Source organism: Polyodon spathula, chromosome 18 (assembly GCF_017654505.1).
Source record: "Polyodon spathula isolate WHYD16114869_AA chromosome 18, ASM1765450v1, whole genome shotgun sequence".
In the NCBI taxonomy this organism is placed as follows: Eukaryota; Metazoa; Chordata; class Actinopteri; order Acipenseriformes; family Polyodontidae; genus Polyodon; species Polyodon spathula.
In genome coordinates this window covers 6,893,660-6,920,518 of record NC_054551.1, presented here as the reverse complement: position 1 = coordinate 6,920,518, position 26,859 = coordinate 6,893,660, and the positions used below count along the sequence as shown (strand labels likewise).

At 37.7% G+C, this 26,859-nt stretch overlaps 1 protein-coding gene across 4 annotated transcripts in view; it reads right to left on the bottom strand.

Annotated features, from left to right (window-relative positions):
* Positions 1-14,508: 14,508 nt before the first annotated feature.
* The window catches only part of cpped1 (calcineurin-like phosphoesterase domain containing 1), a 45,534-nt gene continuing 33,183 nt past the window's right edge, over positions 14,509-26,859 (bottom strand). For 2 of the 4 annotated variants that reach the window (XM_041277823.1, XM_041277820.1), the window contains one exon: positions 16,715-17,242. In XM_041277823.1, the coding sequence (XP_041133757.1) occupies positions 17,019-17,242 (224 nt within the window). In that variant the 3' untranslated portion in view covers positions 16,715-17,018. Of the gene's footprint in view, positions 14,710-14,908; positions 16,479-16,714; positions 17,243-26,859 lie in introns of those variants that run through there. The other 2 variants (XR_005951912.1, XM_041277822.1) reach the window with 2 other exon arrangements.

Genomic DNA, 26,859 nt, shown 5'->3' with positions numbered 1-26,859 from the left:
TTCCCACCCTAAAGTACTTTATTGGACCTTGTTAAAAGCTTAATTGGTCCAATTAACTAATTTAGGGTATGGTTAGAACAAAAACCAGTGAGTTGTGCACCACTCCTGCACAGCATGCATCTTTGTCATAAGCAAATGCACTAAATAAAACTTTTGAGTTTAACATCTGTGGTATTTACTTCCAGTAAAGATAACATTTATTTTGCATAGTTTATTTCTGTTGCTGTTTTTGAAAGTGTATTATTTTTTCATTTAAAATGTTATTGCCTGGAAAATGAGAATTAATCTTTGATTATTAACCCATTAGTGGCAACATTGTAAGAACAATGATATATAAAGCTGCTACAAGCAACACAACAAGTATTTAAATCCTTAGACAGTATTAGCAAAAACATGGAAGTTAATCTATTTTTGCAGATTTTATGTAAAAAATGACAATGGAATTCATAAGGATTCACTCTGCTTATCACAAATAAGAAATAACCACATATGTAAAAACTTTATTTGATTTTTAAAAAGCAATATTTGAAAGGAAACAGCTTTTGGAGTTCTTCTGTGTCTGTTTCATCATGTGAAAAAGTTTTCATAACTGACTCAAAGGAGTGCTTCAAAGCAAATGTATTTTGTGCAAACACTGGCCTGCTTGTGAAAAGAGGTCACAAACATTTAATCAGTCTACTGCATTTATTAAAGTGTCCGTAATGAGGCAGTATCAAAATAAATAAACAGAACCAATACTAATACATTTGTCTGCGACATGCCTAGACCTCTTTTTTTTTTTGTGATCAGTTGATTTTATTGTTATTTTTAATAACATAAACAAAGCATACAAAAATAATAATAAAACAAAACATTGCCAATGCTTGCCCATTTAAAAAAAACAAAAAAAAAAAACAAGAAAAAGTTACTACAATATTGTTATTGTAAAAATAGAATTACATACCAAAAATAGAAGCTAGTATGAAGGTAATGGAAAGGAAGCCCAAGTCATTTAAACATCAGCATAGCCAAATCAGCAGCGGTAGCACTCCGTGCCTGATTAATCCTGGCTGTGGAGCGTTCCAAAAAAAACAATGCTTCTAAAGTCCGAGAGCCAGGTAGCAATCATAGGAGGAGTAGGGTCTATCCAAAGCCATAAAATTGATTTCTTGGCTGCAGTTAACCCTGCCAGAAGTATCCTGCTCTGGTTTAGAGAAAGGCCCAGGGAGGAGTCATCATTCAATGGAAATACAACCAGATTTTTTATGATCTGAACCTCCTTCAGCTCAATAATAGTTTGAGCTACACTATCCCAGAACGCAGCCACAATCGGACATTCCCAAAACATGTGTAGGTATGAGCCCACTGCACCAGCCTGACAAACTGCACAGAGCAGACTAGGGGACCTTTTCATTTTAAAAAGTATGTATAGGGTAGCATATGCTTTATGGATAAGTTTAAAGTGTATTAATTGCTGAGCTGGGTTCTTGGAAGCTAAAAACATATTGTTCCATACATTGTGCCATTCAGGAGAAAAGCCCAGCTTTTCCATTTCACACTCCCAAATTTTTGTAACTGGCAGAGTATTACATGCTTGTTTTAGCAAGTGTCCATAGATAGTTGAGACTGTCCCTCGTGAACAGCTGTCTGTCACCAGCCAGTCTATCAAAGGATGAGGACATTAATCTGAGTCCCAAGGAACCCCATAGGCATGTAAAGCAGACCTTAGTCTTAAATATAGAAAATATAAGAAACCTGGGAGAGTGAAGTCTTCTTTGAGTTCCTGGAACGTTCGAAGGCCTTTACTGTTAAAAATATCTTTAAAGCTATGCAATCCGCTATTTGACCAGACAGGGTATATAAAAGGCTTACCTCCTATCAGTAAGTGATTATTATTCCATGTAGGAGACGAATGAGAAAACTTAAATGGACCTCCCATAAATCTTTCCATGTCATACCAAGTTGTTTAATGAATTTGCAATAATAGGGCCAAATTTGAAATGTAAGTTTTTCTTGTGGATGCCAGTAAATAATAAGTCCTGCAGTCTATGTGGGGGAACTATAACTGCTTCCAAATTGGCGACCTTTGAGTCTATGTTGGTCCATGTTTTTAAGGCTCTAACTTGAAAAGCCTAATAGTATAGTTTAAGATCAGGAAGAGACAATCCACCATTGACCTTTGTGCGTTGCAGTACTGTTAGACGAATACGGGGATGTTTTTCATTCCAAATAAATTTAGATATAGTAGAATTGGCTTCCTTAAAAAAGTAGGATATGAGGATAGGGGTAACACAGAAAATAAAAAAAATGAACTCTCTGTAATATTTTAATCGTGGCTGTCCTGCCTTGTAAAGATAAATGCAAGGGAGACCATCTTCGCAGGTCTTGTTTAATTTTGTCGAATAAAGTAGTGTAATTAACTTTGTTTATAAGTTGCTGAGAGGGGTGAATCTGTATTCCTAAATATGTAAATTTATTATCAGTTGGGATTGTAATAGGGAGTACTGCATTCTTTGCAACTAGATTTAACTAAAAGACTAAACTGATTTAGCCCAATTAATTTTATAACCATACTGCCAAATTTAGTAAATAGTGCTAGACGACGAGTTGTTGATTCTGAAATATTTGAAAGATATAAAAGAATGTCATCTACTTAAAGAGAAATGTAATGTTTTGAGCCTGTGGTTGTTATTGGAGAGATATCTGTTCTTTGTCTAACAGCTTGAGCTAGCGGTTCCAACGATAGAGTAAATAGCAATGGGGAGAGAGGACAACCTTGACGTGTTCCCCATTGAAATTTAAAAGGGGAGGATTGACAGCTACCAGTCATCAGAGATACCAAAGAATTGTTATATAGTACTTGCACCATATGAATAAAACCTGGACCAAATCCAAAACATTCCAAGACCAACCAGAGGTAGTGCCACTCAATCTGATCAAATGCCTTTTCTGCATCCAGGGAAAAAACTGCACAAGATTCAAAGTGGGAGGTAGCATCACAAATGACATGTAGTAATCTACGAATATTGTCAGAAGCTAGATGCCCTCTCATGAAGCCTGTTTGATCAAAGTGGATCAAACTACCAACATATTGTTCTAATCTAGAAGCCATGACCTTAACATAGAGCTTTGCATCCGTGCATATAAGGGAAATTGGACGATAACTGGAACATTCATATTGATCTTTATTTTTTTTCAATAATAGTGAGATTAAGGCCATATTTTGCTTCCTATGAAAATAACCTGTTATAGTTATAGCCTGTGTAGTTTATAGAGTTCAATATAAGAGGACCAGCTATATCCCATATTGCTAGCAAGAACTCAGGGGGGAGTCCATCTAAGTCCGGAGACTTGTGCTTTTGCATAGATTCAATTCCCTGTTTTAATTCTTCTAAGGTAATAGGTGCATCAGGAAGTTTACTTTGATCAGGATCCAGTTTAGGAGAGATTTAGTTCGCTTAGAAGCAGCGTGATCTGTAGTGGTCTCTGATGTATATAATTTGGAATAGTATTCTTGAAATGTTTTATTAATTTCTTTAGGTTTTGTAACCAATACATCATTTACAGTTTTAATCGTGCTAATTGCTGCCAAACATTCATTGTGCTTTAGTCTCAGAGCCAGTAATCTACTAGGTCTTTCTCCATGGTAATAATAATTTTGCTTGGCGCGATGAATGAGGAATTCTGCTTGCAACAATGTCAGGGCTTTAAATTCAGTTTTGAGAATATTTAATTGTTTTGCTCTATCATCAGAAAAAAAGCCTGCTTCTGTTCTTTCTCTAAAATTAGAATTTGGGTTTCAAGGTTAATAATTTATTTGTTTCTAGAGGTGTGTATGTGGGAAGAAAATGCAGTGCAATTACCTCTCAAAAAACACTTAGTAACTTCCCAAAGGAAGTTTTAGTTTCCTATTTACCAATATAAGAACCCCCTTAGGGTTATTAGTTGCAGGAGAGTATGTTGCAACACCAAAGTGTTTATTTTGAAAGTGGTGAATGTCCTCAGATTTAAGGTGAGATTCCTATATTAATGCAATCAATATCCTTTTACGGTGCAATAAATCTAAACACTTTCTGCGTTCAACAGGAGTATGTAAGCCACGGACGTTCCAAGATAGAATATTAATATCAGCCATCATGGTGGATCAACAAATGAAAACCCCTCTCTCAGGAAAACAAACAAAATTAAGACAGACATAGGGTGTATTCTACTAGTTGCAGCAAAGAGCACATTGTGTGAAAAGATAATATACCAGTTAAAATAGATATCGGACAGATATGGTATGCAAAACAGTACAATATAATTCGTAAAGAACAGATTTGTAGAATGTAAACATTGAGACATATTAACAATAAACACAAGGCAGTCAGCAGAGAGGTAGAAATTACTCTCTTATCTGGCAAAAACATAAAACTTTGTTGATTCGTGACCCCTCAACACAGCAAGGTAACGCTTTGATCTCTAAACCCCCCGTCCCGACAACCACAAGACAAAAAATATCTGTATATCGGCTTATTATTTTTTAACCTTATACACCTAGCCCCGAAGAAAACAAAAAAAAAAAAAGGCACTTTACAGTATAGCACAAATACAACCACATTAACAAATAATTTGTCAATAAGCAATGAGCAGTCTGTAATGTCAGTATTGTCAAACCTTAAGTCCCGGTTAACTTCAGACATCGCTTCACCATTCAGATCCCTTGCTGAGTTGCGTCCATTGACGAAATAGGACCCGTAGACTCCAAAGAGACCGCGAAATCTTCAACTTCCATAGGTGTTTTAAATAGCCAGTGTTTCCCCCATGAAACACCTTAACCAGAGCTGGATAAATCAGGAAAGACTTGATCCCCTTCTGAATCAGATGTTTTCTGGCTTGCGCCATGTCCAGTCTCTTCTGAGCTGTGACATTGCTGTAATCCGGGAAAAAGCGAAGTGAGCAGCCACCGTGCTACAGGGTGGAGATGGTCCGAGCTCCAGCAGGAATGGCCTGGTGGTCGTTGTAACGCAGCAGCTTGAAAATCAAGGTGTGCGGCCTATTTCTACGGCCTTCCTTTCTGCTGTGGATGCGGTGGGCTCTTTCGATCTCAATAGATCTGCCCTCCAAAGCGGGAATCCATTTAGGAAGATTACGTTGGAGGAATTTGATAGGGTCATCCTTCTCTTTACCCTCGTCTAACCCAACAAGCCTGAGATTATTTTGGCGCTGTTTGTCCTCATACTGGACCAGTTTCTCCTGCAATCTATCAACAGTGAGTCTGGTTTCAGCTGACTCCCGTTTGACCGCCGAACAGTTACCTGCATATTGTCAAACTTAGAAGTAAATGTTTTCAAATCCTTTTCCAAGGATCCAAGCTTCTCCATTAAACCGTGAAGTTCTTCCCAAATAACTTGTCTCATTAGGGGCTGCAAATCCCCGAGTTGTTGTTTCAGCAAATCTGCAACGGTAGCACGCAGCTGTAACTCAGGGAGGTCAGTACTCATATCCTTTAATTTTTTCTTTAATTGTGAGGAACTCATGTCTGTATCACGTTTCATTGCCATTTCCGATATTTTCTAATAACTTTTATCGAATTAAGTGGCTGAAAAATGCCTGGATAAAGTTTAAAGGAAAAAAGTAACTGTAGGGTGGAAGGGAACAGCAGACTCAGGCGTCCATTCCTGTCTGCAGGTCACGTGATCTCCCTATGCCCAGACCTCTTTTTAACTTCAGTATCTCAAGTGTGATAGTTAATTATATATTTTTGATTAGTGTAAAGTATGCAGCTGGAAGATTGGGAGGATATGATCTTATCAACTGCATTCTGCTTTACATCCCCGAGACAGTGAGAAAAGTAGGTGTTAAAAGAGTCAAAGACTGATGAAACACAAAACAACTGCTGGAGCATTAGTGGTTGTGACGTGTCCAAGCAATTTTTAGCAAGATGCTCAAGTCAAAATTGTTGCTGGAAAAAGTTCATTGTACCTTGTCAGAACAAGTGGCTAGAAATGTTCTTCAGTTTTGTCAGCTAGAAATACACTTATAATAAGAACTGCATCTATTCAGTGATTGGTACTGGAATCAGTAAGCTAATGAAATCCAGGAAATTGTTATTGGAAGAATAGTAAACCCAACACAAACCCTAGGACACAACTTTTGATAAGACTGTTGTAGAACACCACTAATCCAGCGATTCACTAACCCCCCAAAAAATTGAAATTGTCAATCAACTTTCTTTTTATTTATTTTTTTACACAAGGAACTAAAAGCTGAAAAAAATGTTGTTTTCGTTACTTTGCTACAAATGTATTTGCCTTTTTCCTTTGTACTTAAACATGAAAAATAACTTCAAGAATAAAATATAAACACACCAAGTGGTCTCTGTAATTAATATTGGTAGTGCCAGTGCTAATTTGCCTGGTCTTGTGTTGGTTGAACCCTCACAGCTCCATCCAGTGCAATTTTTGAGAGGCTCAGGACTGAATGGCAGGGGGAGTTCAGGTTCAGATTGAGATGTGTTTGGGGAGTTGAGAGGGAAACTGGTTCCCAAGCGACCTCACCTCCACCTGGAAGTAGCTTCTGCTAGTTACGCACGACTCTTTACCGTAACATACTGGAAACAAATTGATAATTAAAAGCCAGCTTGAGTCTGACCTTGCTGAGTGATTAGGGCTCCCTGCAGTATCAATGGATCCCAGGCCAAGTTCCACTGCTCTAATGAAGCAGATGGGGGCGTATCACCTGCTGCCTGTAGATCAATTATTCAGAGTTTAGTTCAGGCTGGATAATTAGCTAAAAAGGTTGTGTTTTGCTTGGCTGTTGCCACCCATGAAGAGTTGGATGTTGGGAATGTGTCTCAGAGAAGATAAAACGGAACAAAAAAAGATACATTTATAAGTTAGGTTTCATGGGAAGTCCTTGCACTTTCGTCTCCTTTTATCGGACTGGATCACCCTTTGACAACACTCGGCCTTTCCAACAAGCCACTGTCACAGCAAGTGCAGTTGACTGCTGCTGACTTTGTAAACCATCTTGTCACCAATAGGTTTTGTCATTTTATCTAAAGTGGTTACAGATATGTAATGGGAATCCAATTCTAAGGGGAGAGGAAGCTTACAGCTAGACTGAACTGCCAACGAGGTAGCCTTCCTTTCTGATAAAGCACACAGGTATGTGGAAGAATGCAGTACTAAGACACTAAAGGTTTCCACACACCGGACATGATGCGATTTATCCTGCCATAAAAATGGTGCTGCGACACTACCTTTCACGCCAGTGGCCACAGGTGCGCGCAATGCGATAGGCAACTCTCATCTAATCAAAAATCACATGTAAGATAGTCCTGTTATACAACTAATAAAAATGTAGAATACATAATACCTTTTCAGAATACTTATTTCAGTAAAGGTAAACTAATCATACACACCAGCTATATCCAGTTCCCTGGAAATGGTCTGCCAGCTGTTCTCCCTCATTGCCGTGTCTTTATAATTTTTGTGTCCTTTATTGTACAGCTCCGGGTATTTTGATTCTTCAAGAATGATCTTTTCTTCTAGAGGTATGTGTTCTGGTTCTTTTGAAATGGGGTACCGGGTTCCTGCTTTGGAACCGATGAACCGGATACAAATATCAAGGATCTGGTTCCAGTGAGTACTATTATGTTTGTAATAAAACTGATTATTAAAAAAATAAAACCATCACAGTTATCAAGACTTGTCCTTGTTTTGGACCACTGACTGATTGCAGCTGCGATGAGTTTAGTTTGACTTATTGTTTGCTCTGTGATTATTGTGATCTTTCTAATGTTTTTTTATGCAGACGTAGACCTGTAGGACTCATGCTTGTATATAAGGTCACACGTTGAAAAACTGACATGCTTTTCCAAATAGCTTGGGAACTGGAATCAAACTCAAAATACCTGGTTCAGACCCGATTTCAAAAACATCCTCAAATGCACATCATTATTGTTTACTGCAGGCGCGCAAGGGAAGCTGTTCCTCATTGGTCAGCTTGAAAAAATAGACACCTATCCTTTTTTCGCATCATTTTGCTTTAGTGCCGCTTCAGTGTTGTCCGTCGCATCGCAGGCAGTGTGAGCTGCTTGTATCAAAATACATGTTTTATTTTTTTGTCATACGGCACATTAGCTTGTTGCAATGCGTCTGGTGTGTAAAGGTTTTAAAGGATGACAAAAATGACTAATCACCATCATAGCAGTGGATGGAAATCTGGATTTGGCGTTGATATATCTTGGCTTTCCTTCAACAGCATGTCTTCCAGCTCTGATTTCCCCAGCCTGCCTCACCATCACACCTCCTTTCTTGCTCCTCTTTTGTGAGCTAAAGATTGATGCCAAGCTCAGCTCTTCATTCCATTTCCCCCTCTCTTATTCTCTCATGTGCTGTGGCTTTGTTTTATTAACTGGAAGTATAAATAAGTTACATTCGTCCAGAGTGAAGTGTCCAGACTGCTCTGGGAGTTTCGCCACTCTGCTTTCATTTATCAGGTATTTTGTATTAAATACCTGTCTGAAGTGAGGTGGAGGATAAGGCAATTTAGTTTTGCTCAGGGGACTCCATCAGCCTGTTTTTACATGGCTGATTCTGTCAAGATATTTCTTGTATCTATACGCATCCGTCAAACTATCTCTGAAATGTGTTTCTTTGCATAGTGCTGTATGTCAATAAATATCTTTCATTTTATTGTGTCAAGTTTTTGGCATACACAAGGCGGTATTATAATTTTACTAGGTTTCTTTAACATTTTACAAGAGCTTTTTCAGTTTATTAGAGCATGCGTTTACCATATTAATACAAGTCACCATGTACCATGTTTTCACAATGCTTACCTATACCTATTATTTATTTATAATGCTTTATTGTGCTTTACCGTGATTTCTATATCTGTTTCGGTTTAACTGATGCAAATGCAAGATGTTTGTTTTTTGTGATTTTTAAAAAAAATGTATTTAACCATAATGTTTAAACAATAATTATACAATTGTATCCATAGTTACAGATTAGCAGTGTTTCTTTTTTGTATTTCCCACTGCTACTTTAGTAGAGGAGTGGAAACCATTTATGAATAGAACTGATGTATTTATGAGCTCACTGTTTATTGAAAATGCATCCAAAAAATCTATTTGCAAGGCAAATAGGGCCCTGGAGTATTAAGTGGTCTAATTACATTTTTGCCATTTCTGAGATACATGTATTTGTTTACTGTCTGTACTGATATTAATTGTTGTTTTCGCAAAATAAAAATTGAATAGTAGCAAGTCTAAATATGTCCCATCACAGAGCAGTGAGGATAAAAGGCATTTAGTGAAGTTGACACAGTGCAGCCTGAACCTAGTCAAGATACTTCTTCCAAATTAGTAGCAGAGAATTATTCACCAAATATTTCTACAAACAATGTACCAATTGTAAACTGGTAATGCATTCCATTAATTGAACTTGCTGTTGAAAATATTCACTCTGTGCATTGTTTCCACTTAGCAGTATTGTGTATCGGAAAACTCTGCTGTTATTATGAAACCAAAGTGAACTTGCAGATGATATTCATAACTAGGTAAGAATGGAACAATGAACAAGCCCTTACATTTTTAATGTGAGTTTTTCCTTGCTGAAATAATTGCGCTTATTACCATATGGAGTAAAAAGCATTGAGAATCTAGCCAAGAATGCTTCATGGAGGGAAGAAGCCTACAGTTAAAACTACCTTTAAAGAATATACATGCTACAGGGCAGGGGCTGGGCACACAGCAGGGTTTCCATGCCTTATTCTAATTGGGTTATCTGCTACACTAGCACTTCCTGGCCCATTTCACCTCAGCAGTGTTTTCAGGGTCAAAGCATGTTACTGGCTGAAAGCATGCCAGTCTGTAGGAAACAGCTGATTGGTTATTGACAGGAAAGAAGCCAGTAAAGGGGCTGGGACAGTTGCTCCTGGTAAAATTACGCAAGAAGTCCAAGACAGTTTAAAAGCATGGCTTTCTCTAACCTGATATAGTTTTGAAATGAAAATACATACTTGCTACAATGTGTGCTTCTTTCAGTAGTGCACATTTGAGACCAATGTAATGAATAGACAGATATTCATGTCAGAGAAAATGTTTGCTGCAATTCATCCAAAACTTCATTCTCAACCTTGTCTCAAGCAATTATTTTTCTTTCTCTTTCTGTGATTGAAAAAAAAACTTCTTATTTAAAGGAAGCCATCAACCCCACTGGCAAGGGAAGGTGTACACTGCTAAGTTAAAAAGAAAATGGTTGCAGTGAAGTTTCATTAGTTATCCAATTTGCTTGCGGCCCTTTTTTACATTAACACACTTCTTTACTGCTGATCAAAATGCATGTGCTTTATTTTTATTGCTACAGATAACAGATGAGAGATGAGACAGAAACTGTGTTTTAATGACACACACAGGCCCAGCTCTTCCAAAAATCTGACAGCTGCCGAAAAATCTAAAATAGGCAGAAAAACAAGCATGTTCTGCACCAAAAAAAAAAAAAAAACATTTTAACTTTGTCATTCTCAAAGAGCTGTTGACATCGTAAATTATTTCTTGCTTTGAAAACCATCCAAACGTTAATATTATGTTGACCAGAAGTTTGGTATATATAAGTTATTGTGTTGTAAAAAAATCCCTCTTCTTCTGGCTAACGGACAGTATTATCATAATTATTACAGGATACATTTGTATAATATTATTTCCCTACAATGCTAACCAAGGCACTTTCTAGGGTTGATCCAGCTTAACTTCTGCAACCTTTTTACAAATTGGATTGCAGAACAGGGTTGTAAAAAAACTACTAAAGTATTCAGATCTATAACCAGTTATTCTAGCTGAGGTTTGTACATCTTGTGATCCTTTGTTTTAGGATCATGCAGAAACATAAAACAAGCTTATATTTCACCAAAATAGCTTCAGCAGTGCAAGAACATAATGCAGTCTGAAACCAGTCAGTACTAACCTGCAGATTAAAACGCTTTCCAACAGGTGATATTTATACACTTAAACTACTTCATTTCCAATCTAGCACAGGTGTGCACGAAGCTGGATCCTGATGCCAAAACATTTTAAATATTAGCCTGCTTTATAAATGAAAGAAAACAATGTTTAAATAAAATGAAATACAGTGTAACTTCATTCGCTGTTTTGATGCCTACACATTTAGAACATAAATAACCAAGGGGAAATGCAGTGGAACAAAACATTGTCTGATGTTGGTAGATGTACATTCCTTTTTATAGAAAAAAAAAAGTATGAGAAGGAATCCCTGCTGATAGACAGGTGTACCAAAAAAAAAAAAAAAAAAAAAAATAGAGAACATTTATGTTCTGCTAATGAGGATCTCAATAAAGGGCACCAACGTTTGGGAAGCACGAAAACCTGCCTATGTCAATAGGCATGTTGTTAATGTATTGACTGCACATTTAACTGCAGATGTACCCAGATTAGATGGGCCAGGTCTCTTGGGGATGGTTTACAGCAGAATATCTTGTGATGCAGAACTCCTCTGCACTAGATGACTTCACTGTTTAGTTGTGTGCTGCAGTTTTTTGTTGTTGTTATTGTTGTTGTTTTGGCATATTAAGTGCAGAAGGAATATCTTTTACAATTTCATGAGCAAAAAAGAGGAAAAAAAAAACTTGAATTTTCTGTTTCCATTTCAAGGTGTGGTCCCATTTTAAATCTTTTGTAGCTTCAGTCACGTTTCTTAAAAATAAATAAAAAAAAAAAAATTACTACTACCCATATCATCGTCCAGCTTAGCTTTTTATGTCAAAATACATTTTCACTTTTACACATTTCCCATTATAGAGAAGCCAGCCTTCCTGTGTTGGGCCTCACTTATTAAGAGTCCCCCATGTTTTGCTAGCACTAAGAAATGTGGTACCATCTTGCTTTGCTAAAACTGTTACATTCTTTAATATTTATTAAAGATATATTGGTTATAATTGTTACATATTGTAGTGCAATATTTGGATAGTAGGTGTTTGGTTTAGTAACAGTACAATTCAGGAGAACATCCCACTATCTTACAACATTGCTGACTGTGGAGGGCCAACACAGCTTGAAGGGCTCCTGCTGCTAAGTAGTGATATTGAGACAGCAATATGACCAGGACAGCCGGTGGAGCCCACTTTGAGGTTCTTCATTATCACCTTCTTATTGGACTGACCACAGGGACGTCTGCAGTAGCTCTAGCACCCCCAGCCAGTGTCTCTGGTGATAAATATACCTTCGCCACAGGGAAATAGTTGCAAATTACAGCTCCAACAGAATTCTTGTTAATTAAACTCATTGTACCTCTCTTTACCCTCAGTGAGCATTCCAGAATATTCCATCGCCTGCAGGTTGTTTTTAAATAAGAAATTCAGTTATCTGACTGATGATCTTACACTTTTCATAATTATACTAATTACAGTGCGTTGTTTAGTTATTAGAGTGAATAGTTTTAAGCAACACAGGATAACATTAATAACTTTTAATGAGTGCTTTAAACCCAAGGAAAAACTCTCATCAGAATCAGACACTATGCCTCAATCCTGCCCTGGAGGGTAGCCGTATTTTCTTGTGTTTTCCTGTGCTGTACCCATTGAGGAGATAGAGCCGCGTTCTGTGCTATCCGGCCCTGAAAAAGTAATTAATTAATCACTGCTACAGTTGCCACTGGTGGATCTGTCTTGAACTCGCATGGAGCAAATCTGTCCCGACTGACTTGAATGAAGAGCAGCATTCATCATCAGGTAAAATCTGTACCTGTTCATTAAATAGATTAGGTTTCCTGTTATCAGTCTCTGACTTGCACTTGTGTTGTACCTACCTTGCTTACATAACACAGATAAATGCTGCAGTACTTTGGACTATCAATTCTATGTTGTTGTTGAGCCAGACAGAATAAGTATCATGCATTTCCATGTATAGAAACAACCATTCTATTTGTAGACATTTGGGGGAGATGTAGAATGTAAATGTTCTACCTGCCTTGTGAACAGACACACAGCTTTACACATTGATTCTTTCAATCCTTTTCCTTAAGTAATACCTTAACAGCAATGGAGTTTAAAAAACAAGATGATGAACAAGTAAAGCCTTGCAGTTATTTTCAACAATGAAACTGAGTAGCAAGCATTTCCAAAATCTTTACAGCATTTTTCAAATCTATGCGCCTCCCTTTTAACCAGTTTTACAAGACCCCAGTGCCAGATATCAATGGAAGCCTTCAGTGCAAGTATGTAAAAAAATCCCACTTTATCATGGGGGAAAAAATTGTTAAACATTTTTCACATTCTGTGATTGTACTAAAATAAATGTAGATGTGTTAGAAATGCAGCTTTCTGCTACACTAACAAATATGTGTTTTTCCCCCGTCCTGTGGACCCCCAGTCTGCTGGTTTTCATTCCAACTGAGCTCTCATTTACTTAACTAGACCTTTAATTTAATTGATAATTTGCTTAATTAGTCCTTTTTAATTGTTGCCAGCTCTTAAACATTTGCAGAGTTCAAGTTACTTATAAAATATTATAGCTAACTTGAAATATGCAGCTGTTAAGAGCTGAAATCAATCAAAAAGGTCTAATTAAGCAAATTATCAATTCAATTAAGGCTCTAGTTAAGTAATTGAGGGCTCAGATGGAATGAAAACCAGCAGACACAGTGGGTCACTAGGACCGGTTTGGGAACCACTGCTTTAGAAGGTGAGTGTATGCTATTCCCATACCTCATGTTTCTGGAGTTTCTCCCATATGAATTTGTTATTAATAATTGAACAGACTGTTGAAAATGCACTGCACTGTGAAGATGTTGAGGAGCTCGCTTGTCCAGGTGCTGTTGGGCTCCATGTTGAAACCCAATGCTGTGGAACACCCGGGCCTCCAGATGGTGATCTCACAGTGCAGATGGTAAGGAGGCTGCTGGGCTGTGCCAACCAGCCATTGGGTAAGATGTGTTTAACTCACAAACTAACACCTGTTTCTGGAAAAACAGTGACACGTTGCCTTTCCACGGGAGAGCGGGCATGCAGCGAGTTACCAATGTGTTCTTGCCGCCACCGTCTTCACAACCCAAAAGAGTGGATTAGTGTTATTATTAATCACAGCATTGTGAGGGGCTGACACATTCTTTCACTTTGTGGAATTTGTAATCACACATTGTTAGAGCTCTGGTGGTCTGACTCCCTTATACTGTTGCCCAAACCCTCAGCTGAAGTGACTTGACCTATGCAATCTCCCAGTCCCTCAGCACAAACCATTGGGCTAGTCCACTCAGCCTCCCAGCCTGTCAGCTTGAATCACTTGTCTATAAGCTGCTAATAAATGTTTGATGTTGGTTTCTGCTAAACTGTTTCAATAGTGGGATGAAGGAGCTGTCTCACTCCTGCCCTGGTCTGTTGGAAAGATTCTCTCCTGACGTCTAACAAGTGCAGACATGACTCTGCCATTTCTGTGCATGCCAGTGAGAAAGTGGTCACCTTTAAGAAATAAGTTTTCAGTACAGCAATAATTGTGACTTCTATTCACTGTGCTGTATTTTCAGATTAAAAATCTTATTTTTGGCAATTTCAGCATCTCTCAATTGCAATTTAATAGCATTTACAACATATGTAATCATGTAGTCTACTGTGACAAAATAATTCAAGCATATAGGGAAGCAACAAATGAGCAAAGCAGTATTTAACAATATAACTTGTTACAAAATTATAAAAGGCATTGACAATGTTGAACCAAGGGACTTTTTTGACCTGAAAAAAAGAAACAAGGACCAGGGGTCACACATGGAGATTAGATAAAGGGGCATTCAGAGCACAAAATAGGAGGCAATTTTTTACACAGAGTTTAGTGAGGGTCTGGAACCAACTCCCCAATAATTTGTTGAAGCTGACAACCTGGGATCCTTCAAGAAGCTGCTTGATGAGATTCTGTGATCAATGAGCTACTAACAACCAAACGAGCAAGATGGGACAAATGGCCTCCTCGTGTTTGTAAATTTTCTTATGTTCTTCTTAAAAACAGGTAAACAGACCATTCAATCAAAGCAATGCCTGGTTTTATAAAGTTTGATTGAAGCCCTGTTAACCCGGGTAAATAGACTAACAGCTAACATTTCATGGGACAAGCTTTGATTTTTCATTTCAGTGGGTTTATCCACCATGCACACAAATAAATCCACTGCTGGAAACCAGAAGGGTGGTGTGTGCAGATTAGTTGTGACTGTGTGTTGAAGGAAGGGGATACGGTAGCTGTTTACACTCAGAGAGACAGAGCTTTAAGTGTATTTTGATGCTTAAGTTCCCTGATGTAATATACATTGACTGTCAATCTGTCACCAGTGTATTCAAGTGTTCCTTTAGGTCAGGATGGACACATTTTTTATTTATTTATTTTTTTAATTATGTTTATGATCACAGGGGTGGAAATAAGACTCCTATTCCAAAGCAGTTGTACACATTCCAGTTCTTAATATGTGCTTGATTAGCCCCAGTTTATAGGTAAGCTCAGATATGCCTTATTAAACACATAGTAAAACCAGGAGTTGATCAAACTGCTGTGCAATGGGAGTCTTATTTCCATTCCTGGAGCTGACTAGGTAGAATTACCTGTTGTTTAGTGTTCAGAGTGGAGGGACTAGGAGGCCACGTGCTCTGGATTGGTTAGTTTCCAAGCCTGAGTTTGATTCAGAGAGCAACAAGAGACAACTAAGTGTAAGCTTAGCAAGACATAATGAAAAGCTCCTGAGATTCATCATCTCATTTAGAATGTGGTGGGAGCAGCCTGACAAGTGACAATGAAAAATGATCAAAGCCTTTCGCGTGAAACACAATTGATGGAATATGCAGAGGAGTCTGGGGTATTAGTCATAGCTCTTGAAGAGAAGATTTTGAATCTGATTAATCTGTGATCTTATTAGACAGGTAGAGTCTTGTAACCACCCTGGCACACCTGAGTCCACTATAGCAGTGGTTCTGAACCCTGGTCCTGGGGAACCGCTGTGGCTGCTGGTTTTCATTCCAACTGAGCTCCCAATTACTTAACTAGACCCTTAATTGAGCTTAATTAGACCTTTCTAATTGTTTTCATAAACAGTTGATGAGTTCAAGTTACTTTTAAAATGTTGGAGCTAGCTTGAGAATCACTGCTAGAGGGAGGCATACTTCTTGGTGGACTGACAACCAAGGGAGGTACACTTGACATCTGTTTATGAATTATATTATATATAATTATAAAATAGTGTAGGGTGATGGAAAAATAATGATAAAAAGGTACACAGTTGCATACCAGAGGCACTAAATGTTTAACAACTTCATTATGTGGGTGGTTTTGGTGCCATTTCCCTTGTTTTTCCATGTTCTCTCAGAGAGGTAAACACAGAAGACCTGATAAAACCTACCTCTTCATTTCCCTTTGTAAGTTCCTGGTCACCATGGAGACTGTTGTGTGTCAGTAAGAGGAAAGTGGGCTGGAGGGGAGGTCTGACATCACCTTCTTGTTTACAAAGCCAGTACATGTGAAACTAAGTAAAGAAAGCATTGCATACAGATGACAAACAAATGGCACTGTAAAGGGTGTTGTTATCTGAAAGAAAAGAGCAAGCTGATAAAAATATGAATCAGTAGCTCAAAGGCTGTGATTACATTTTAATTATGGGGGCCGCTATCTTTGTACAGTACCAGTTTTAGAGATGTACGAAACAGCAAAACAAAAAGCTTTATGAAGATAATTGATGTTATTGATAAATTTGTTATTTGGTACTTTCTAAAATCCACAATAAGGATTATTTATTTATTATTTGGGCAGTACAGGACAGGGTAACAACACAAGGTGTATATTTAAATACAGTATAGTTTACAATTGGTGCAAATTATACTAGCAAAGTACATGAAAAAAGAAGGAACAATTTAGGATTACAACAATGTATATCTACAACGACACGGTAATAGTGCATCACCTGAGGATCAAGTAATGTTATGCCTATTTCAGGCAAATACAGTACATTGTAGGAGGGCTAGATCAAGGTAATCAATAAAAAAGATAAAGGAGAAGTGCTGGAAGGCTATCCAAGTAGGTCTCGGAGCTCTTTCTCCATGCCTGTCTTGCTCAGCTCATCCAGGCTGTAATAGCGATGGACCACCTTCTCCTCTTTCACTACCACCAACCTCAGCCCGTGGGGGTCGCTACCCAGCTGGCAGCCTATCGCAGAAGTTACCACCATGTCAAGTCCATTGTGCATCCCTCCAGCATTGCGATGGTAGTGTCCAGAGAACACAGCTTTCACTCCTGGAAATACAGAGTTAAGAAGGCTGAACCATCCCAGTTTCTAGGACTCTGTTTTACTATTTAACATCATACTTTTTCACAAGAGAAAGAAGAACCCTCATAACACAACAAACTGCACCCTCCACATCTTGGTTGATATAATAGCAGTACTATGTTTGGCGGGACTGCATCTTCACCTGGCCTTCAGCCAATAAGACCTGTGGTGTTTAATTATTCTGAACAAAAAAGACGATTAAGGAGAGACAGAGTTACAAGTCATGCTGACAAATCGCTTTTCTGTAAATCACTGTAGCTTGGTCAAACTCCAGATCATCTGGGCTTCCTGCCAAAATTTTAAGAAACTTGTAATAAAAATCTATTTCACATTTCCATTTTGGGTCATAATTTATGGTAGTTCTTCCACATAATTACAGACAAAACACTCAGACAGCTTAGCCAACTTCCTTTCTCGCCTACTGTAGCTTCTACTGGCTTGCTGGAAGAAGTCAGGGGTAGTTTTGTGATTAAATACCATTTAGCAATCATTTTGGCGAAGAATTAAATAATTAAATAACTATAGTGGAGTTTGAGAAAAGTGTGCTTTCTTACTGCCCTGGCTATTTCTGCTTTAAAATACAGTATGAATTTAAATAAAAAATAAAAACAAAAACAGTTAAACTCCTAAATTGAGGAGGACTAAAAGAAAACAGGTTGACATGGTAAATGAGAAGATGGGCTTTTTAAAAGTGAGGTCGATAGGCTAACGACTCTGTAGCCATTAGCTTGCGATGGGTCTGTTTATACTATGGTGATCACTCAGGCATCAGATCCAAATGGGATATCAGCGGCATCACCTACCAACAGGAAAGCAAGTTAGAACAAGTGAGTGGATGCTGTAAAACCATAGACCAATACAGACAGATGTGTACAAAGTGGAGTTTTATAAAAATAGGGTACAACAAGTTATTTTCAAATTATTAACCTGACTGCATTTGTAAATAACTGCTGTATATATGCTTTTGTACACTTAGTCTTTGTTTTATAACACAGTTAGACAGCTAGTGTTGTAACTGGACATTGTGAGTTATTTGTCACTTCACTTAAAAAAAAAAATAAATAAATAAATAAATAAATAAATAAATAAAGCTTTTTATTTCTAGAGAATTCCATTTGTTTTATTACTGTTGATATGTGACTAGTTTGTCAGAGGCATTGCTACCCGCACTTGTCTATTCTATCCTGTGGCAGATGCCTTTTTTAAAGAAGAAAGAAATAAAAATAATTTGCTAATCCTCAGAACTGTCGGCAGTGAAAATAACACTCTCAGAACATCACAAAGGCTCAGTGACTTATATGCGTATTGTCAGCACTTGGCACTATCCTTGAGAAAACCTGGAAAATTAGCTCCCAGCCTCTGCTGTTTATAAATTTCAATTTGCAAGTTATCTCGTGGAGCATCATCACAAAAATGTCTTTATTAATGCAAGATGAGCTTGAGTTTCTGGGACATTTTTATATGCACTTTCATCAGAGCTAACCTGTACACCCACATAATCTGACCCTATTTGACAATATCTGTGACATTCATTAGTGAAGTTGCATTTGAAAGGGTCAGTAGATGACAGAAATGAATACAAAGATAAGAAACATTTTGTGAAATATAGAAAATTACGCAAGGAAAAGAAAGGAATGCAACATTAAGGTATATTAGGCACTTTTTACTTGATCAATGTTTTTTGATGACTTTTGAAACATTCACTTTGATTACACATTAGTAGAGATAACAAACCTACTCTAACATAGTTGAAAGAGACTTCAAGAACTGAAAACATTTAAATAATCAAAAGGTGTCTTTAAACAAGTCCTCTAAAAAAACAAACCAAAAACCTTAACACAATACTTACCGTTTTGTGACTAGGGAACATTCATAAAGCTTTAATTCAAGAGTTATTCTTAACACTAGAAATGTATGATAATTATCTGAATACACAGCTACCAAGAGATTAGGCATTTTAAAATGTCATTTGAAAAACGTATGCTTTAAATAGTTCAAGTGATAAATGAAAACGAACCGACACCTGCCCTCTACAGGTAGCAAAATTACTAGTGAGCTCAGTAACCTACTGATATTTCTTTGCAGTTTCCTGCAGTTTTTGTAATTGTTCTCAGATTCCTCTGAATTACAGAGGGTGTCTATATATAAGAAAACGCTGCTTTTTTCATTTTATCTAATGTGTTCCCAGCAGCCTGTAAATTGCAACCTTGAAAAACACAATTCTAATGAGAGGCAAAATAGTTTTGTGCGTTTTCTTCAGCCCAGCTAAAATGCTTTTGAAAAGCAATTATTTTAACACTAAAAACATCCGTGTGCTTGATTTCAATTTTCTGCTTGGAAATATAATTCTGGTTCCAGTAATGTAATTTCAGAGCTACGTGCTTATGATACTAAGTAATTACCACTTTAAAGGTATACGTTTATTTACTTTAAAAAAAAGCATGTTTTTAAATATTACATCTGTCTCCGAACTCTCTCAATGGCGCATTAATACGTTTTTTTTTTTGTTTTTCACGTTTTTTCACTTACTGAAGTTTTGATGTTTCCTCTAATAGTGTTGTCTCCTGTGAGCTGTTACACAACCCTCCACATTAAGAGACTGGAGGTCTACAAAGTGTTCATTTGGAGCTCTTTTTGAAGCTTTTGTTTGCACATCTTGACTTACTGTTGTGTACTACATATTGTTGTTCACTCTCAGCTGTGTTTTTATTCACAGTACTGTATACCCATGGTAATTAATCAACAGGGGAATTGCTCCCAAAGTAATTTCATCTGCCTTTCCGACTGTCTCCGTATTGCCCCTGAACACCACATCGCAGGGCTATGCTGTAACATGTCACTCTGTACAAGTTACTGCATTACTCTGTTTTAGTCTTTTCACGCAAAAGCATGATCAGATAAAGCAAATAAACGTTCAAAAGGCAGTGGAATCGCTGAGTGCAATCTTGCAGATAATTAATAATTCAGGACAGTATCAAAATGCCAAAATAATCATTAAAAGGTAAATTTCGCCTATTATTTTTGTGCAATTTATTAAATGCACTTGGATAATTGAGGTACCAAGATGATTTAGTACAGATTGACTGCAAATGTGTACTGTTTAACCTTCATTTTGAGGTGTTTGCATTTGAAAGCTCCCCGGTGCCTGTTCTCTCAACACTCTTACAAGTAATAACTCATTTCAGTATATTAACTTTTGCCTTCTGGGCTCCTTCTAATTTAATTTTTCAACCTGATAAGATAAACATGTCAATAAGCAGCCTCTGGTCCTTTAAAACCCTGGCCTTGTGCATCTTAGCACTGGTGATTTACATGGGAATCAATGAGTAGGTTATACTGCAGCAGTCTGATTCTTATACTTTATACTTTAATGTCTCTCAGGACATTCTCCGTGGCGAGCTGGGTTCAGTCAATTATCTTAGTGAAATAGCTTTCCTCAACAATCAGTAAGCTCATTCTCACTGCACTTCTGAATTTTGGCAACACATTCTCGGGATGACGCTTCAAAATATGCAATTTAAAATAGGCAAACATAAATTAAAAACAAATTACAGTATCAGCTATTAAAAACTTGATTAAGTAATTTTTTTTTTTTTTAGAATTACATTTCTCATGTTTTTCGCTGTACATTTAAAAAAAAAAAATTGACAAAGATTGACGAGACACTGCACTAGCAGTCCTCTCCAGCCCCAGAATCATTATTACAGAGCTTAACTGTGGGAGAGAACATTAAATAGGTGCATTGTTAATGAGTTCTTTCATCTGCAATGTTCCAGTAAGATTATTACGCAGGCTTTAGGGAATACAGCAAGTAGACAGCCTGCACAACAAGACATTTATCAATTATGTTCTATTAATATTTAATCAGACTCTCGACTCAATAGACTGTAAAGCCATTACACGTCAGGCTTGAGTTAACATTAACGACCCACCCGGCACACTACAGGCGCACACGGAAGGGGACCAGAACCTCACAGCGGGTATAAAACCGTTAAATACAATTGGACAGGGGCTCCCACCACTCAAGACTGGACTGCATCGTGTAACGAGTCAGATTTCTCCACACTTGCCACAACATTGAGGGCTATATATTAACAAAGCACCTACCACCACGTGAAGTTACCTCCATTTTATTTTCTGTTTTATTCAAATAAAAAAATAGAACAGGTTAGCTTTTGTGCCCGAATGATGGAAACATGTTCTAATGCGGATTATATAGCAATTCTGAGGGGGAGGATCATAATGATTGTAGTATACCGTATAACTTCAATTTGGCGCCGCACTTGAATTAAAGACGTCCTCGTATTGACGCCACAGTCATATATCAGCTTTATAATAGAGGCCACCCTTGAATAAACGCCGCTATCAATAAAGAAACATTATGGTGTTTTTTTCTCCTCCTACTAAAAGAAACACACACAGAAAACAAATAAACGCGCAACACTGACTATGTACATGTAACACCCCCGAAGAGACAGGAGCCTCAATCTGGCACGTAAATTACAAACTAATGTACACAAACACATAGTAAACACATTTTATTTTATGGTAGTACAGTTCTAAAAGAAAATGCAAGATAAAACTACGTACAGAACAGCAGTCCTTTTGAAGTTCTTATAGGTGGTTTTGTTTTGTTTTTAGTTAAATTGTAATTCTTGTACAAATAAAAACAATGTACTTACTATCTAGGAGAAGATTTAGTTTCGGTTTCTCTTGCAGAGAAATTACAAACAAGCAAGTTCAGGGCCAGCATCAGGGGGGGAGCGAAGGATGTGACTGCACCCGGGCCCAGCCCCTGCTGTGGCCTATAACAAACAGATTCTACAATATCTTTGCCCATACCAATTATTCTTTTTTTTTTTTTTCAAAGTCCATTATTGAAAAACAAGAACCAAAAACTCCTGGTGGTTCAAACATAAACTGTGGCAAAGTTGTACTGTCAGTCAAAACACATGTTATCCAATCACAGCTACGTAGGCGGGACTCAGCGTGACACTTTAATAGTTGCATTTCTTTAACAGCTGCTGTTTATAAAGATTATAACAAACAGTTTACTAGCAAGGTATATAGCCACAAATACTTCTGGAAAACAATTAATACATAGGCCTATCAGCCATCTCTAATTCTTTGTGCGAATTCCTACTTCGCACCCCCATTTTCCATAACAGACTTGCCTGGTAAAAAAATGAAAATAAAAGTGCTCAGAAGTAAGCTAGCTTTTCCACAGTTGTGGTAATAAGTACATAACGTACGGTATATCGAATATGCCATTAGAACAAAAGTCGGGTTGTTCAAAGTGAAAAGAGCAGAAAAGACAGATAGATTTTCCCCAAAAGAAGCAGAAAATGCTAAAAAAAAAAAAAAAAAAAAAAAGTGGTACGGTTTTACCAAATGGTTTAAAAGTGGTCCGACAACAGCAGATGGAAATATAGCATGGCAGTGGAACTGCCAACCTCCTTCTCGTATGGAAAATAAACAACATTTGAGCACTATTTTTTTTTATTTTTATTTTTATTTTGGGGGGGGGGGGGTGTCTATTTCACACTCTTGCACCAGGGCCCAGTGGATCCTAGCACCAGCCCTGAGCAAGTTACAGCGAGATAGAAATAATATGATTGTGACGGAAATATGAGTTCTGGTTGTAAATCTCCCTCCCAACCTGTAAGGGCACAAAATAACGAAAGGGAAAGTCCTGAAATGAACTGGCCTGACAGTTCACCTCCAGGGTCAGGAAGTCGGTCAGCCTGGATGAAGGCGAGACTCCACTGCAGGAACGTACTGACCTGGCGGGTAAACGAGGTAGCAGCTGTAAGCAATAAAAGCAGCTGCAATTGTTTGCCAAGGGGTCATGCGTAACAGCATAAAGGGGCCGGAGAATCTGTAATCTTTTCCTTTGCTTTGGTTACATAACCTAACCTGGAAGGACCCTTGCAGTGCGCAAAATAAATAATCGTGAGTGTTTGTTTTGTTTATCTTGTCTATAACTGTTACTTGTGTGTTTATAGATGGCTAACACGTCCCGGAGCTGTCGCTATAGGCCAGCAATAAACCCGGACAACACTTCACCACAAGCACTGAGAGCACTCACTACCATGCAATAAACGTTGTTGTGTTTTGCAAGCTCGTTATTGTTTACTGACTGGTCATCAGACCATTGGATTATAAAACCATTAAAAACAAACCATTTCACCCGTACTTTGTTGTCTGTTTGTTTATGGGGATTACTGCACCAGCACTGCCCCTGCTACACACCTGCTTGACTAATTACCACTTTGCCACATGGATATATTGTAGTTTTTACAGAAATCAAACTGACATTCTGAGGTTATTTTTGGTGGAGAAAAACATCTACGTTACACTCTTGGATTTGACTGCCACACCAGCATTGTCCTGCCCCTTAACAACCAATACTCACTCCCGGTTCACAAGTACAGTACTCCCCTGATCTTGCAACTCCCACCTAATAGGCTCTAGGTAACCATCACCAATAAATGTACTGTAGTCAAAGTAGGTTAGCCACACACGCTGCTACATACAGGTAAGCTACCGTATTACAGAAAATAAGCAACCGCGATACTTCGAAAATGAAATAAATCATGTAATGAAATATTGCAGCATTCAAAAATCGTAGTATTATTAATAAAGATCGCCCTCGTATAAAGGCCGCCCTCTTAAGCGCCGCAGTCATTTCGATCAACTTAAAATAAAAGCAGCCGAGTCAAATTGAAGTAATATGGCATTTAAGATATTTCATTCTCCACCCCAGCCCAACTCTCAGACAAGCAACACTGCACAGTAATTAAGGGGAGGAGAAGAATGTTTGGTCTATCAAAAGTAAGAATTGTAATGAATTAAAACAGTTTAAGTAAAAAATAAGTAAAAAATAATAAGAATAATTAAGTTTGGATGAACTACTACCCTACTCCCCGTTCCCGAAACATAATATCACAGGCAGGTCAAAATAAGTAAATGATAATAAAATAAAATAATTATTCAGTCCAACTACAGAAAATCTATATTTTATTTATTTATTTTTAACAAACTTGTAACATAAAAGACATTGTTAAGGAATACACTGTAATTATGCATGCAGGCGGTTTTAATGATCCTGTACATTTTTATTATGCAAGTGTGGCTCTGTGCCCTTGTAATCACCCATGTGGATGTTAAACAAGAACATTAATTCATTAAAAGCCTCTCACTCCTTCAGCATGTACAATTAAGAAGCACTCCAGTCCTTAACTTCAACCCACAGCTCCTTTCTGATGGTTTTACGTTATGTAAGTAATACAACTTGACTTTCCATCTATACGTATTTAAATGTTTTTGCTTTGCTTCCGGAGCTGTAACAGCTTGGGGTTTGTGAATGAACTGCAGAATATGCATAACTGTACAGGAGACTAATCTATATGTGGTACACAGGCACCAAGGATCTAACTGTAGTATAGTGTACAAATGAAAATATTGTGGAACATAGTCATAGGGTGTGGGGGAGTCTTTGAAGGAACCATGCTTTGAAAACAAACCAAAGCATGGTTCCTTCAAAGGACAGATTGAATGGTGTAGTATCGCATTGATTTCAGTGGAGAATTCCCTGCCAGTCACTGAGCGTCTTGCATTGCCACAGGCAGGAGCACTGCTTTAACTGCAGTATGTCATGTGTCATTTTCACTCACATGAACGCCTGCAGTGACTCGCAAAGCCCACTGGCTTCGAAACAGTTTCATTTTGTAAGGGATGCCCTTTGACTCCCAAGTGTGTCTGTGTGTGAAGATATGGGTAGTGTTTAAAAAGTGTTGACATTAAAACACACATTTAAATTTATAAAAAAAAAAAAAAAAATCTTAAAAACAAATATGATTGGCATCAGTGGACTGGGGCAAATAAAAGTTTCCAAAGAATTTTAGGTAATGTTCAAATTTTTTAAAACCCCAGCAGGCTATCTTACTTACCTACACCATCAAGCATTAATCTTGTGCAATATTATTAAACAGCACCCAAAAGTTAAACCAGCATCTTTTTTATTATGCTCCGTAATTTTACTTGAAATTTGATACAGGTTTGTTGTAGTGACTGATATTTCCATTCTAGATAAAAGCAAAGTATGTGATAATTAAGAATTATCAAACACAAGCGTAGCCATAAGCACGATCAATCAAAGGGCAGAACTCTACGCTAAGGAAATTGAAATATAGAAGAGACAAAAAGTTGTATTTCCAGCGAGACCCAGAAGGGAAGTAAGTTGCAGAAAAACAAAAGAATCAACAATGTCAAGAAATGCAGATGGTTTAAAACAGCATATGGACTATCTCTGGAATAGCATGGCTGGTATGGCCAATACTACCTGAAAGTAACTTTCGACCACCTTATCAGCCCTCAGTTGGTACATGTTTGATTTCAATAGGATTTTATGCAGAAAGCCATTTCCACAGTGTGCTGCCATACTCTTCAGACAAATGTGGAAAGATCTTCCAGTATTCTGTATCTCAACAGTTTGAGTAAAGCTGATTATTTTTGATTGGGAAATGCATTTGTTTATTACTATTTCCAAAGCAATAGGTCCCAAGCAGGTCCGTGCCAACTGCTCTTGCATAGGCCTAGCCTTGTGAGACAGCTTAGCTATTCAATAGAAGGCTGTGGCAGTGGCGGCTACATAACTTTCCAATCCTTTTAAAAAGGTATGAGGAGCTGTTCTGGCTATCCCTAATGGCTGAATGTCTACACAGCATCTTCCTCCAGGCAGTCCACATGGAATAAGAAATCCAGGCTACTGTAGTTCATGGAGATCACATACAAAGTTGTTATACTGTCTTCATATCAGGAACCATTGACAGGGGCTTGGAAACGCTTTGTAAATCCAATGGGGATTGAGCTCAGACAGAGTTGTTAGAATTTAGCAAGATCAGAACCCCCGTACTCTCCTCATCTACCAAATAGACACGCAGCTTGAGGGCTGGTGCAATCAAGAATTACTACTGTTTAAAATACCTCTCCATTCAGGTTAAATACAGAGCTCTCTCTTACATGTATAGTGCAGTTTGACTGATGCAGCCCTGGTGCCCTATAATTAGCAGAGCTGGCAAGAGACACTCTTACAGAAAGGCTGAAAAAATGGGGACCATACTGTGATAAAAGAATGGGCCAATTCACTTTTCAGAACGTACGGAAATTAAAAGCACAGATTTTTGGTTAGCTAAAGTATATGACGTCTGAAAACTGAAAGTTATAAACCACGAAAAGCAAACATTTAAAAACAAGCCCTACAGAAACGTATACAGGATTTCAATGGTCTGAAAATCCACAACTGACAAGCAAGACAAAAAAAAAAAAAAAAAAAAAAAAAAGAATTACTATTGATTATACTGTGCCATCGATTCCCTGTAACAGAACCCCCAATGAATTAAATTCGAAAGGGCAGCCTGACAAACACTAAAAATACTGAAGGAAAATGAATGGCATTTCTGGCCCAGGAGAATAAAAAAATCTTCCACTGCTGATCAGCAGGTATTGCGATAAGTTGTTATACAGTTGTTATACTTGAGCATTATACAAACATGAAACACATGCCTATGCTACTCCCAGT